This window comes from Serinus canaria, chromosome 17 (assembly GCF_022539315.1).
Source record: "Serinus canaria isolate serCan28SL12 chromosome 17, serCan2020, whole genome shotgun sequence".
In the NCBI taxonomy this organism is placed as follows: domain Eukaryota; kingdom Metazoa; phylum Chordata; class Aves; order Passeriformes; family Fringillidae; genus Serinus; species Serinus canaria.
The window spans coordinates 5,515,246-5,530,113 of NC_066330.1; the positions used below are offsets into that span (position 1 = coordinate 5,515,246).

At 42.7% G+C, this 14,868-nt stretch overlaps 1 protein-coding gene across 1 annotated transcript; it reads right to left on the bottom strand.

Moving 5' to 3' along the window:
• Positions 1–2,449: 2,449 nt before the first annotated feature.
• On the bottom strand, positions 2,450–9,261 carry SET (SET nuclear proto-oncogene). Its single transcript, XM_030232338.2, has 8 exons — positions 8,906–9,261; positions 7,765–7,822; positions 6,653–6,795; positions 5,974–6,077; positions 5,683–5,796; positions 4,311–4,481; positions 4,069–4,215; positions 2,450–3,153 (listed from the first exon to the last, which is right to left on the bottom strand). Exons 1-8 carry the CDS (start codon positions 8,976–8,978, stop codon positions 3,130–3,132), a joined length of 834 nt encoding a protein of 277 aa, XP_030088198.2. The 5' UTR covers positions 8,979–9,261; the 3' UTR covers positions 2,450–3,129.
• Between the last annotated feature and the right edge of the window lie 5,607 nt (positions 9,262–14,868).

The window sequence follows — 14,868 nt, forward strand, 5'->3', positions numbered from 1 at the left end:
GACAGAAACTATGTTGACATGTATTAATAAGTACACAGATAATCTCTTTAAAAACCCCAAACCTTCCTGACTGTATTTACACACTCAGCTGTATTTGTTTCCTTTGGCACGAGAAATTACAGACAAAAGATTCCATTTTATAGCAATTAAACTTAAAAATAACCTTTGAGATAGTTAGGCCATATAGCCCCAGCACAGCAGCTTTATTAAATTGCTGCCAACTCTATGTTCTAGCCCTGGAAATTCAAGCCAAAAAACCTGAAGTCATTTACCACCTGTGACAAATTTCACATGGTGGGATTAACTGTATGTGAGGAACTCAAGCAGTGGGGAATTAACGATATTTAATAAGAATGAATCTCCCATTATTATCCAAGGTAGATGTCTTTTAAAAAGCTCTTTATACACATATAAAATAAATCCAGTAAAAAATGGACACCCATTACATATATTCAGCCAAATTAGACATTAAGTGAACAGTCAGAGCAGACAATGGCCAGCTGTAGTATTTCTTGAGCATTGCAGAGAAACGTGTTAATCCCTAATCATTTCCATGCTAGGAAAAAAAAAAAAAAAAAACACTTAACTAATATGGTTTATTCTTTTACCATGTCAGTTTACTCTTTAGCCATTGCCAGGAGTAAACACTCAAGTTTCACAGCAAATTCAGTATTATCAGTACAGTAGCAAGAGTATTTTGGCACCCTGTAAAATCCTAAAGAATGCGCAAGAAAAATCTCTTAAGTAGCATTTAATTATCCAGACTTCTCATTTCTTGTTCCTGGTATTAGACTTTACAGAGCCTGAAGCTTTGATTACTTTCAAAACAGTTTTTATAAGTTTTTTGCTAGTAATCAACAGGGATGGAACAACAATGGCACAATATTTTTCCTAAAGAATTCAAGACTAGCAAAGGATTATTTTCCTTGAGGAACTACAATTAGGACTACACAAAAATTAAGTAATGAGGCATCATGGCAAGAAACAGCACATCGACCCTCTACCACAACAGGAAGCTATTTTCAATCTTACAACAAAAAGGAATCAAATTAAAAACCACTAAAATTTATAGGACTTCATGGGTTTTGTTCCTTCTCTCTCTAGATGGTAAGAAACCATTACTGCTCAACGTTGTACTTGGCTCTGCAAAGCAGGATGAGGGCAGAAGCTTTTGTTGAGATGGAATAAAGTACATGGTTGTCTTATTTTTGCATTGATCACATGAGACTGGACGTTGCATTGTCTCTGATAACTGGATTGAATCCAAGCTGGACCACACACTTACAGAATGTTTTCCCTCACACGTTATTTGTGCACGTCTCAACCAGACATTGATCTTGTTCTGCCAAGTGTATTCTTAAGCATCAAAAAAAGCTGAATTTGACTACAGCAAATTCTGTGAGGAAAAGGAATCAGAGAATATAACAAGTCTTCCCAGAAGACAGTCTTTTCTACACATCCAAAGAGCTGTTTGAATTTCAGATGAGCTGATAGAACATTTTTTCTTAAATATTTCAAAAGCAAAGCATGTTAAAACAACTTCCATTACATTTTGTGGAATACCAGTTCCAACACCCTCTTATGTGAAATTGTTACAAGTTTCTCAAATGCAGTCTCTTAAAATGAGAGTACAGTGTATCTAAAGCACATATACATGCTGCTACCAAGAAAAAAAAAAAGCAGTGAAGTAGCAACTTTTTATACATGAACTTTACTAAGAATCTTGCTCTTTGAAATAGCCCCCAAATTAGCTGCAATAAAGATTTGTTTTCAACTGAAAAGACTTACAAAACCACCCCCAAATATTTTAAAACCACCCCTTGGTCTTTTTATTTTGAGCTTGCATGGTATTTTCATGCAAACTGATCTACTGGAGATACAGTACTGCAGATCACTAAAAATTCTACAAACCAAGTGACTTTCCTTTTTGCAAAACATGAATATACCTGTGTGTTCACACACAGCACATGACCCTACAGGGACCTCAAGAGTCAGTGTGCAGTAGGAACTACCACAGGAAACACTTTACAGGTACTGAAATAGTGGGAACTACATTAACTGGTTCAGTCCACACAACCACAAGGCTGCACTGCACTACAGAAATACTGACAAAATGCCCCCAAAAATGCCAAGAAACTACAGCAAGTTCTAAAAAGGATATAAAAGCTGTTTCTTTCAGTGAAGACCAACCAGTCCCTTTGTGTACACATTTAGTTTTATTGTAACAAAGCAACTTGTACACTTTAAACGTTTAAAACTGAGCATCTTTCTTTCCTTTCCAGTGAAACAAAAAAAACCCAAAAAGAAAAAAAAGGAAAAAAACACCAAAAAAAAACCAAAACAAAAAAATTTTAAAAATAAACAAGAACAAAATTACAATAGAGAATGTCAATTCCAAATAAGATCCTACAGGTTCTGCTGATTCTCCATCAAGTGGCAGGGCTCAAAGTCATCATTAGGAGAAGATTTTATTTTAAAAGTGTCATCTTAAACTGCAAGGATGTTTGTTAAAACATCACAATTAAACATGCCAAAGGAGAAGAAGCCATGTTGTCAAAATGCCCACTTAACCCACCCAAACTTCTGAAACCCACCCCGGCTGACCTTCTATAACCCCATTTTTATTTTTATTTTTTTGTCGTTTTTTTCTTTTTTTTTAAACAAGAGAAAGTAGACAGATACATGTTGGTAAATGCTAACTGTCCATATTCACATAGAGACACAGTGTAATCTCTGAGCCCAATATACAGAGAAAGAAGGAAAAAAGCTAGATTCTATGCACTACTACACAGGGGCCTAGCACTCTTCAGCTTCCAGCAGAGTGAAGGGAGCAGAAGGTTTTCTTTTTTCCCACAGAACATGGTGTGTTGAATTCATAAACAGTTTTTGTTTTGAGACAGAAAGGGATAAAAATGAACTTGAAACAGAAACTGGTAGATTCTTTTCCACTGTATTCTGCTCAAGATATTTCCCTAAAAGAAATCATGAACCATGGTGTAGAGGAGAGAAAAAGAGACCTCAAGAGAACAAGGCGACTTAGCACAAGAAAAAAAAGACAGCAACTTGCTCCCAGGGACTGGAGAAAAATTAAAAAGGTAAAAAGGGGGTTTGGAATCCATCAGTGTTCAATTAGTCATCTTCTCCTTCATCCTCCTGTTGAAAGATAAGCAAGAATTAAATAAATCTAATCACTAATCTTCAGATAGCAAATGCAGTGACCAGATCTCTTTACAGTGCTACTCATGGTGCTCTCTGACCATCCCTTCCCTCACTAAAGGATGGCACCCACCACTTGCCCTGGGTGCCCAACTACTGACCACACAGAAATCACTCACTCCCTGGATGTCCCAAGGAGAACACATCAGAGGTTTGAGAAACTGTGACTTAAGAGTCATTACAAACACTGACATGAGTTTAACATGTGGAAAATGAAGGGGTCATCTCTTCCCCCTCATTTAAAACTGCAAAGAACAAAATGCTTCACCTTTTACATGCCAAATTCTAGGTTATAGAACAGAGGCCAGCACAGCCCTCCTCTCACTGCACATGGTTTGTGCTTCTGGAAGTCAGACACACCACACCCAGTTTCAAGAAACAAAGACATTCTAAACTAACTTCCCAAAACCCTGGATGCTGAACCTGAAATCCCACTTACTACTAAAGCAAAGTTTTAATTCCTGAACCCAACAGAAAGTCTTAGCTAGGCTGGCCATAAGCAGAAATCTACCAACAAGTAGGAAGGATGACTGCATGTATCAACACAATCCATTTATATGTAAAGCATTGCTAGAATATTCAGTCATGAAGTCAGAATTTTATTAATTATCAGATTAATATCCTAGTTCTCCTAGAGCACTTCCCTTACCAATTTCCTGAAACTATATACTTCCACTGCCTCTCATACACACAAGCATACTTACTGCTACCTGAAACCACTCAAGTTAATGCAGCCACAGTTCTCACACCTTGGGGAGCAGAAAAGAGCCAGTTCACCTTTGCCACAATTGGTATTATTACAAGATCCCTCTCAAACACCACATGAATGGCATGAAGGGCAAGATTACTCACCTCTCCTTCCTCTCCCTCATCATCATCTTCATCCTCCTCCCCCTCATCTTCATCTCCTTCTTCATCAATATCCTCTAATCCTTCCTCCTCTTCATCATCATCGTCATCCTCCTCTCCTTCCCCTTCTTCATCATCCATATCAGGAACCTTAAAGACACATTTGCCACATCAAATCAGTGATCAAATTCACTCTTTCCCAGAGCTGCTGCAGGTGCAGATGGCCTGCTCAGGGCTGTACCTACCAAGTAGTACTGTAGGGGATTTGGCCAGATGTCATCCTTGATGACTTCTCCTAGCTCATCAGCCCCTGCATCAGAGTGGTCAGTGAACCAGGTGAAGAAGCTTTCTGGCTCTTCATGCTGCCTCTTCCTACTGGCTTTGTTCTGTGTCTGGCTTGAACGTTTTGTCAGGTCCTGAAAAGAAAGTTAAGAAGTTCCCTAAAGTCATCTTTCTATGGCATTTTTTTCCTATAATCACCATTTAAAAAATGCACTTATCTAAAGAACCCTAAGAAGTTACTTTCCCCTCCCTCTTAGAGGGTAAATCTGTAAAAGACATCTGAAGCCCAAACAACTGACAAAAGATATTGCATTTCTCATAAACATGAGAGAACAGTAAACCCACTTGTTTCTTTCAATGGCCTCTACTGGAACACTGAAAACTCACATAATCTCACATTTGATTTCCCTATCTCAGGGGAACACAAGTATGACAAGTGTTTAATGACACACTGAACTTACAAGGTCTCACAATGACTAAAGACTACTCAGAGTAGTTGTAACTGCAGCAACTACTACATACAGCCAACTTAAGAAAGTCTCCACCCCTCTAAGCTTTTTTAGCATTTGGATATAAAGATCTGCCAAGCCTTTTTGCCTACAAGAATACAGGTAAGGTCTGTATCTATCACCTCACCCTAGAAAAGAAATGTACTAAGTTTGCAACAATATTTTTGTTAAGTCCAAAATTAAATAAATTACTTATTTGACCATATGGTTACACCACACTTCCAGTGTTTTTTTCTCCTGACAGAACAGTAACATTTATAGGTTTAGACTGTTTAAGAACAGAGCGAAATTCACACGGATTTTGTGCAGTATTGTAAAGATCACATGACTGGTCTGTACAGGAATGTGACTTCTGGTACAAGAAGAAATGTTTTAGTTCTCAATACGAAAAACATTAAATATTCTCCTTGGTCTGAGAGTGACAAAACAAACTGCAATTTAACTGCAAGCCTCAGCTCTACTTTTAAAAACTCATTTCAAAATCTTCAGGATAACACTGAAGAACTTCTACAGAAATAAATCAGTAAATTAACGATTCTTGAACACTGCCTGGGTGACAGTTATGCCCACATTATTATGGCTGAAAATTCTACAAAAGATGTGGCATCTGGAAACGAAGTCGAAGAAACAGAGGAAAATATAAAACAAGACCACACACTGCTATCTGATCCCCCCAAACCTGTTGTCCTTGGAATTCTTCATTTAATAGTTATTTTAAGGAAACAACACAACACAGTCTAGATCCTGGCCAAGCAAGAGACAAGCTAATACACTGGGTAATGTTTTCAACTGGTCACACTTGTGCTCTCCCAAATGCAACACATACCTTTCCAGATTTCCATTTGATCTCAGTTGATTTTGAAGATGGGTCTCCACTTTCATTGAGGTGAAACTCTTTGGAGAGAACTTTATTTTCAAAGTAGGGATTCTCATCAAAATACTGCAGAGTGGAAAGCAAAGAGTTAGAACCCACAGAATGGAAACACACATTAACAAGTCAAACCTGGCACTAAACAGGTAACTGTAGAGATTTAAGTTATAAACTACAACCCACCACACAATTACATTGACAAAATGACAGCAAATCACAAGTGAATGAACCATTTAAAGTACTTACAAAATCTATTCTGTAACCTGATTTGATGTCTTCAAATTCTGTCACCTCAACTCTGGTCAAGTAATGCAGTGCTTCCTCATCTTCTTCTCCCAGCAGTGCAGATACTGAGAGAGAAAGAGGAATCTCCCATTAGGCAAAACACAGGAAACTGATAGCCAGGAAGATCTAAAAAGCAACACATCTGTCCAAGCCAACTCCTCATGGCTCTTTCTTTTTAAGCTACCAGCCAAGAGCCTACCCACACATACCCACCCTTCCCTCTCAAACAGATTTTCATACATGTAGTTTGCCCAATCTAAGCAGTGTACAAACTTGTTTTGTAGAAAGTTTATTGTCAGGAGTCCCAAGGAGCTCACTTCCCAGTAAAGAACACATTAACAATCTAAAACAATTTTTTTCTTTGCTTTTTTTGCTCGAAGTTCTCAATGAACTGAATAAAGTGGGAAATTTGCAATTTAGAATGCAGAAATAAATTTTAAGATTGAAATACTTTAATAAACAAGATGTTCCTTTGGCCAACAAGTGCGAGAAATAAAAAGCTTAAAAAAAGGACAGAAAGGAAGGGTTTTGTATGCTTAGTAACAACTCCACTAGACCCTTGGAGCTTTAAGGCACTCACATAACAAACAAGCAAACACTGAATTTACAGGGGAAAAAAAGAGGGCTGTTAAGAATGTACCTTGTGGGTGGTTGACAAATGTTGTTACCCAGAAATTTGGGATTTTGGCGATCAATTCTGACCTCTTCTGGAAGAATGGTTGGCGGAGTTTGTTGTATTTCTGTTCTACTTTCAAAATTTCCTCACTGGCTTGTTCATTCAGTCTGTAATAGAAAGAGCCATGTTAACCACAGGGAGAGAACTGGGATTTAAGGACACATCAGAGCAGTTAACTAAAAGTTTGATAAGACCAGTCTGCCATATTCTGCAGATGAAGTGTCCCAAAAACCCCAGAAGCTCAGAGCTTTTTTTTTTAACAACTGTTAAAAAAAAACACTCTGCCAGAAGCAATCTCACTGGTCTGAATGGAACCTTCTAAACACAAAGCAGTATTTTACCTCTTGAACATTCTGCCTGCATAAAACCTGCAGAAGGGTAACACAGCCCTATCACCTGCACCCTAAAACTTTTAAGCAGGCAAGAAAGCTACAGCAAAGAAATTCTGCACCCTGTTCAAGTAAAATCTGAAGACTTAAAACTGAGCTGTTGTTGCAAAAAGGCAAAGCTCTCACACTGCAACAGCTTCACACATTCACAGCCCCAACAGCCACCTGCAGTCCCTGTAGGACACTGGGCATGGAGAGAACATGCAGGCAGGGACTGATACAGAACCCACAGCCCCAAGACCTTTGGCATACAAAATTAACACCTCAGAGATATTTTCTGTGTATTACTGCGCAAGCATATGAATATTATAATAAAAATGTAAAATAAAAGCTGACTTTTCAGCCAAGTGTTTGGTTCTGCTTGCTAACAGGGAAATACTTTAGCCAAACAGCTTACACATTAAACTGAGAAGCCAGGGCAAAATACATTTCTATTATCAAAAATACCACAATTAATTAAAAATTTTAAACTCAAGTTCTACCTCTTTAATTATACACAATTAAGCAAGAAACCAGGACACTTCTTTGTTATTTTAATGTCTCTAATCAAGTCAGAACACAGATATATCTTGGCAGAGTTCAAAGACACTGAGCACTACTGAGTGCTCACTTTATACTAAACACTTTCACTTTTGTCAGCTACATTTCAATTTCTGCTAAAACATTTTAAATTTAGATAATGTTTACCTGTCTATTTCATTCTGTACTTCATCAATGTGTTCAATTGCTTCCTGTTGCTCTTTTTCTGAAAAAGAGATGAAAATGTGTCAATAGCCCTTCATTCACAAGCCTGATAAATCACCTGGGGTTTGTCTTTGAGAAATTATCTAGTGACTTACTGTAGAAGCTCTCAGGTATTTCTATTAAATGTCACAAGAGTTACAAGGCCTCAAAGCACCAGCTTTACAGGGAGTGCTGCAGCTGAGGCACAGCAAAGTTTGATAAAACAGCCCTGAAACTGAGTTCACCCTTAGAAACCACAGCTCAGATCCCGCTACACTCTTTTACAAGCCAACGTAAACTATGAGCCATTAATATTTTATTTAAAAAGTTGTAAGCCACGTTTGCTACGACCAACACATCTGGAGAAACGTAAAGTAGTTTACAGAGCGCTGGAATATCAATAGAAATAGCCTATCTGGGCACGCGCCACCTTCCAAAAACCGAAAAGAACATTCAAAAATAGCTACAAATAAAAGAGACGCAAAAGCCGCCGCTTAGCAGATATTTTCTAAAGGGCACTTCCCCTGGACCAAGTTTGGCCAAGGCCGGGGTTACGGAGCGCTGTTTACCCATCGCGCGGGAGATGAATGAGCGGCAGCGGGAAGCGGCTGGAGCGGAGCAGCGCCCGGTGCGCGTCCCGCACGGCCCGGCCCGCGCTGGGGGACAGCTCTGCCTCTCCCGGCGCGGAGGACGCACGTGGGGAAGTCGCTGCAGCCAGGGGCAACCCCGACCTTTAAAAGCCGAGATCGCACGTGGGGCCGGCGCGGGTGGCGGCGGCGCATCATGGCGGCGGCGGCGGAGCACAATGAGGCTCCGCGGATGCTGCTCCGGGAGGGGCGGCGGGGGGGTCCCGCTGCTCCGCCGAGCCGCAGCGCCCCCCGCCCGGCCCCGCGGGGAGGGAAGCCGGGCGGGCAGCGTAGACAAAAGGGCGCTAACATGGCCTCCTCCCGCCGCCGCCGGGCCTGCACATCCGCCCGGCCGGGCCCGCGCTCCGCCCGCCCCCGGCGCGGCCGCGGCCCGTGCGGCGGGGGAAAATGGCGGTCGGCGCGAGGCGGAGGCCGCGCCGGCTGCCGCCATTCCCGTCCCGCCCCCGGCGCGGCCTCACCTGAGGTCTCGTCGGCCCCATCGTGGTTGGAGTTCAGCTCCTTCTTACTGACTTTGGCCGCCGGCGCCGACATGTTGGTGGCTGCGGAGCGCGGAGGGCGGGAGGGAGGGGGGGGCTGCAACGGGGCTGCGCGGGGAGGGGGGGCCGGGCACTGACTCCTCCTGCTGCTGCTGCTGCTCCCGCCGCCACTCAGGTCTCTCCGCCGCCGGGGCGCTCCCGCCTCCTCCACGCGGTCCTGCCGGATACCGGGGCGGCAACGGCGCCTCTCACTCCCCTCGCGCTCCCTCGCCCAGAGCCGCCACCGCCACCTCCTCCTCTGCTGCTGGCGAGGGGCGGGCACGCGGCGCGCATGCGCGGCCCCCCCCTCCGCCCGGCCGGGCCACGGCGGCCGCACTGCGCGTGCGCACCGAGCCCCCCGCCCCGGGCGCGCTGTGCCGCGGGCGGTACGATGCGCAGGCGCACTGCTCTCCGCACACACACACGCGCCAGGGAGGTCCCGCGTGCGCAGCCGTGGAGAGGCCGCGCCCCCCGACCGCCCCAAGCCGGACGCTCATTGGTCATGGAGCGTTGGGGGGCGTGGCCGCGGCGCGGAGACACAGAGGACGGCGCGCGCGGGAGGGTGGGGGTGCGTGTGGGGTGTGTAGGAGAAGGGGCCGCGCATGCGTGCGCTGCACGTGCCCGCGCGCCCTCCCTGTGTCGGCGCGCGCGAGGCCCCGTGAGTTGCGCCCCGTCCCCTCACGGCTTGCGGGGGCACCGACCTCTTGGTGCGGCTGGGATGGGGCCCGTCCTCTCCCCCGACCGGGGGACATCCCGGGGCACGAATGGATTTCGGGACCTCCGATCCCCAAACAGTGCTCAGAATACGGCTGCCTGAGGTGTTTCCCCCGGTTGTAGGCTCAGCGCTTCCCTGCCGGTAGGGAGGTCGCGTTTCCAGCCTGCCGCGCTCTGGGGATGTTGCATCCACGTCTCCCTGCGCTGCCTTCCTTACCTGCGACATGGCACAAAGCAGTCATGGAATCGCCGAGGTTGTAACAGACCTTTAAGAACATCATGTCCAATGTTCACCCAGTACAACCACTGTAATCCCCAAACCATTAAAGCACATCACCCAGAACCAGATCCAGACACCTCCTGAACACCTCCAGGGATGGTGACCCCACCTATTCCAAAGCATGGCCACCCTAGCAGGGAAAAATTTCTCTTAAATATTATTTCAGAATCTCCCATCTGAGCTTAAGGTCTCTCACTGCAGGCAAGGCAGAAGACACCGGCTCCCATCCCTCCTTTCAGGTGGTTGGGGAGAGCAATGAGGTGCCTCCGAGCCTCCTCGAGACTAAACAAACCCATATAAATAACTTGGGACATTCTGTGTTGAAGGCACAGAGCCCTGTCAGTCACATCCAGCTCAGTTACTGGGGAGCTCAACTCCAGAAGGTCACAGAGCTGCCTGCCAGCACACCTGCCACTGCACCGAGAGCAGGCAGACTTTAAATAACCCTTTTTGTTCCTTTCCTGTCCACCTGTCATGGAAGAGCTCAGTGAAGCTCCACAGCTACAGCTCGCCTGCCTTTGCTCTTAAAGGAATAGCCAAGTCACTCTTTTCTACCAAAAGCAGCAGCATATCATTCACAGCTGAGTGTTAGGATACAGGTCGGGTTAAGAAACAAAGACAGTTTTGATGAAGTAGGAATTTGCTGTCTGTATTTGCTTCCCTAGTCATACAACATTAGCATAGTCTTCCTGCTCATTTCCTGTTTTGCCTCTTCAAGTTGTTCTTTTACTGGACCTACTCAATGAGGCCCGGCTTAGTTCCTGCCTCCTCAGTAGTCCTGACTATACTTTTCTGAATCCTGCTCCCACCTGTTGCTTCCAAATCCCCATTGTTTTTTTCTTTTGTATTCCCAGCTGTCACTTCCCACCAGCTATGTCCTCGCTTCCACTGCCACCCACAAGGGCTGTGGCATGTGCAGGGTTCGTGTTGTGCTTCCCTGTGCCAACAGCAGGAGAGAGGAGCTGCCATCCCTTACTTCTCTGGTTTTACATACAGCAATTGTAAATGCTGGACATAAAAGGTAAGCAAAGCATCACAACTTTATAAATGCAAGATTATGAAATCCTCCCCAAGGGGAGGATGTCTCAAGGCTTTCCTGAAGCCCATCACAGCAAGATGACTCTTTCTTTATTCTGTCAACATCTCCCAAGACTGATTAATTTGGATCTCTTCCAATTCAGACAAGGTAAACTCCTGTGTGCAGCTTGATTTTCTTCCTTCTGTTTCGTTTGGGTCTCTTGACTATGCAATTGTATCTGCTTGTGTTTTTTTCCTCTTTTTCCACCTGTAATTTACTATATTGTCTTTCTATAGATTGGTCTTTGACATTCATTAATTTGAAATACAGGTGGCAAGTTTGAAAGCTAAAAAGCAACAAGTTAACTTGTTCCAAGCAGGAACAAGTGGCACCTGTCAGTTCCCTACTAGAACCCCTTGTTTAGTCTGTAAATTACCAGGTATTCCTGAAGTACACGATTATAGTGATATTCTGTGATCTAAAACCAAGTAATCATGAATTTTAATTGCTGTACTGTTAAAAACCATACATTTCCAAGATCTGTTTTTACTACCTTGTAATTAGCTATTATCAACAAAAAGAGGTATATTGATAATATATAAATATTTAAAATAATATAAATACATGTAAATAGTAAAATAATATTAATTTAATATCTCTGAAAAAGTAACAAAAGAACCCAAAAAGTTGTAGAGGGTTTATTTATTAATATAGTTACCTCCCTTCAAATCTTTCTAATGTTTTCATGACCTGTAGCTAACCTCTAAGACAGTTTTAGTCCTTGACTAACTGTTGAGGGTTTAAATGTACAGTTATAACTGCACATTTTCTTCAAGAATTGACTAAACTCAAGTTCTAAACTCTGGAGTTCAGATCTCCAGTGTTTCCTTCCTTGGTTGGATACGTTGCTACAAGACAGAGACATAACTGGTAATCGTGTACTTTCTGGACTGTCAAGTCAGCTGTAAATTGTAAACTTGAACCCCCAGTTTGGCAAATGAAATCAGAAAATGTGCTAAAATCCTCTCCAATATAATGCAGTGATGTGTGAAAAAAGAGGAGTGAATCTCCCCCTAAATATTTCTGCAAGGCAAAATGGGCGTATATACAATCATGCAAGTAAGTCAACGTAATTAATAGCAACTCATGGTTTCACAGCCCTCCACCCCAAATAACTGGAAATTATTGTAGAGGAATACAAAACAAGGATCATTTTACCATGGCTGAAACTGCTTAACAACTGTCCCTCTATGCTGGGAGCCTGGTTTTCCACAGAGAACTTGCAGGCTTGGGCTCTGTATTAAGAACAAAGATTCCTCCTTGGACTGCAAGACAAGTTTTTGGAGTATATGAAAGCTTTCAAGTTACTGAGCACACCTGTGAGTTGAAGACACATTTGAAGAACACACAAGCTTGTACTTGATAGCAAAGCCTGACTGGCACATCAGGGCTTGCTGGGAGCCACAGGCAGAGACACGGGGCTGGTTTACTGTGTGTGATCAGTCTGACAGCCCCCAGAAACTGCTGAGCCTCCCCGGCTCTACACACACATTTTGGCACACACATTAACCAGTTAAATACCAGCTCCTACTGTTTATTCATCTCCACTAGTCACAGACCTTCCCAGTCAAGCATTCATGTTAGAACGGAAGGGTGAGATAATAACAGAGGAATCTTCCACATGTCCTCACAGTTGTTGGAGTTTAAACCTTTGGATGAAAATATTTCAGGACTGATAATTGCCTTGAAGGAGGACAGCAGTTCAGTAACACAGACAACAGGCAGTGACTAATAATATGTCACTGAATAAATACAGTGATCCTATTTGTATTAGTTTTTATTTTTATTTTTTATGAAATATCCATTAGACATCGTTGCTAAACCTGACTTTTATTGTTTCTGCACCAACATCTCTAATTTACCAGAGCACTTGCTTGTAATCCATGAAGAGATGTATGGTTACATAACACCTGTGCTTGTTCCCAGATACTAGAGGCAAAGAGGCAGTTAAAATACTCTTTAAAATATTAAATTGAAAATCAGCAGAACTGTTGACATTGCTGAACATGAGGCATAAGCTTTTCAGACATGCTGAGGATGAGATAAAACTGTACCTTGTGCTTCTGCAAGGTGATATACAGAAGATCCTCTCCATCTTCTCCACTCATAGGGAAATTAAAAGGGAGACAACATTCTACAGAGTCAATTTATAAATGTTTGCTTTCCAGGATTTTAATTCTGGCCAATTCTTAAAACTCTTATTTATCATCTCCTGAGCCCTACAGCAGGAAAACTCTTGCTGAATCCTAGGCAAAGCTGACTATCACTTCTAGATTTGGTCCCTTGGGAATAGCACCAGAGGCAAAAACTTTACACTCAGTGTATTTCATCCATTGTCTTGTTACCAAGTGGCAGCGGTTTTTGTGGGAATCATTAAAAACTTCCCCTTGTTATGTAGAGTACTATTGATATTTGCACTCTCAGGGGGAGTAACCTCTGTCTCTATCCAAAAAGTATCAGATAAAAATAAACACACACAACATTGCTCAGCAAAGAACAAGTACATTAATTACAATTCATTAGTCTGAAGTTGGCGTTACTCAAACCTTTACAGTGTGTATTGAGTCCCGTGTAGGAGTATGGTGACAGGAAAGGTGAGACAAAAGACAGGAAAACATGTAGGAATCTGTCATATACAGTTTTTGCTATAATAATGCATTGTGCACATTATTCTTTTCATCTGAGAATGTCAAAGCTCATTTTAAAAATCTGGTTAAATGTAAAAAGCTCTGTGAGGAAAGTAATTCTTTTACTGGTAGGTGAACTGAATGCGTTATTGTTATTCAGAGTTATTGCTCATTAAAGCCAGAGATGGAACTCAGGAATAGAACTGGTCTCCAACTTCAGCTACATAAAATGCTGCATGAGTTGCCAACTATGATCTGTGAGTGGAATTTGGTTAATTGTGTCAGTCTGTAGGAACAGTTATTATTTTTTGGTATTGCAATAGCTCTGAGAGTCCTGCAACTGTAATCCCTGCATGTGAGGTTCTACCTGCACACAGAGCAAAGAATGGTTCTGGCTTGGAAGAATGTAAAGTCAGGACATGGTTTGACAAACAATTTTTTGGTAGAAGTCTCTAGTTTAGCATTCTCCACCACACATTCCTCCCCTCTTCCCCTTTACATTGTTCCTGCATTGTGCCAGTGATTTTCTTTTTGTGTGTGTTAAATTGAATCTGAATCTGATTTCAATTAGAAATAGTCCTCACAACCCCCTTTTTTAAAAAAACTCAGACTAGTACTCTGATGTGGTTCCCTGGTGCAGATGCAGGAACAATGTTACAAATAAGAGTCCCAGGAAGGCAGGAACGAAAGAGTGAGGAACACTTTGCACAAGTTTCACTTAGCAGAGATGTTTGTCAAACCGTGCCCTTAACTGAGCCCAACCATGACAAGGTTCTAACTGCAACTGGTGTGAAAAACAGCAATTTGGTTTTGCAAGTTTTTTTAAATTATCACAAACAAGTGGAATATATCAGTAAACAAAAGAGCAGCTCTGCCACCTCAGGTGATACTGTAAAAACTTTCAGAGTAGAAATTGAGGTCATTGACAAAACATCTTTCTTTCCCCTTTGGAGTCAAAACTAATGTCTCTCAGAAACACACAAAGGAAATAACCTTTAAACTCCGTGTTTGTTTTTGCAGTGGTATGACTGGAAAATAATTTCATCTGCCTTTGTAAAGGGGGGGTGGGGTGGTATAAAACAAAGTGGAGACCATTTCCCTCCCACTACAGCCGTACATCTATTATCTGACTCACCACTTCTGGGACTCCTTCTGGCAGCTCTGGTTTTATTGCACTGAAAATTCAAGCCTATGAAAATATTCCCTA

Coding starts and splice junctions, on each gene's coding strand:
- SET (XM_030232338.2), bottom strand. CDS start 8,978: ATGTCGGCGCCGGCGGCCAAAGTCAGTAAGAAGGAGCTGAACTCCAAC. Junction 6,796..7,764: donor GTACAGAATGAAATAGACAG/GTAAACATTATC, acceptor TTTCTATTACAG/ACTGAATGAACAAGCCAGTG. Junction 6,078..6,652: donor ATTTGTCAACCACCCACAAG/GTACATTCTTAA, acceptor TTTCTCTCTCAG/TATCTGCACTGCTGGGAGAA.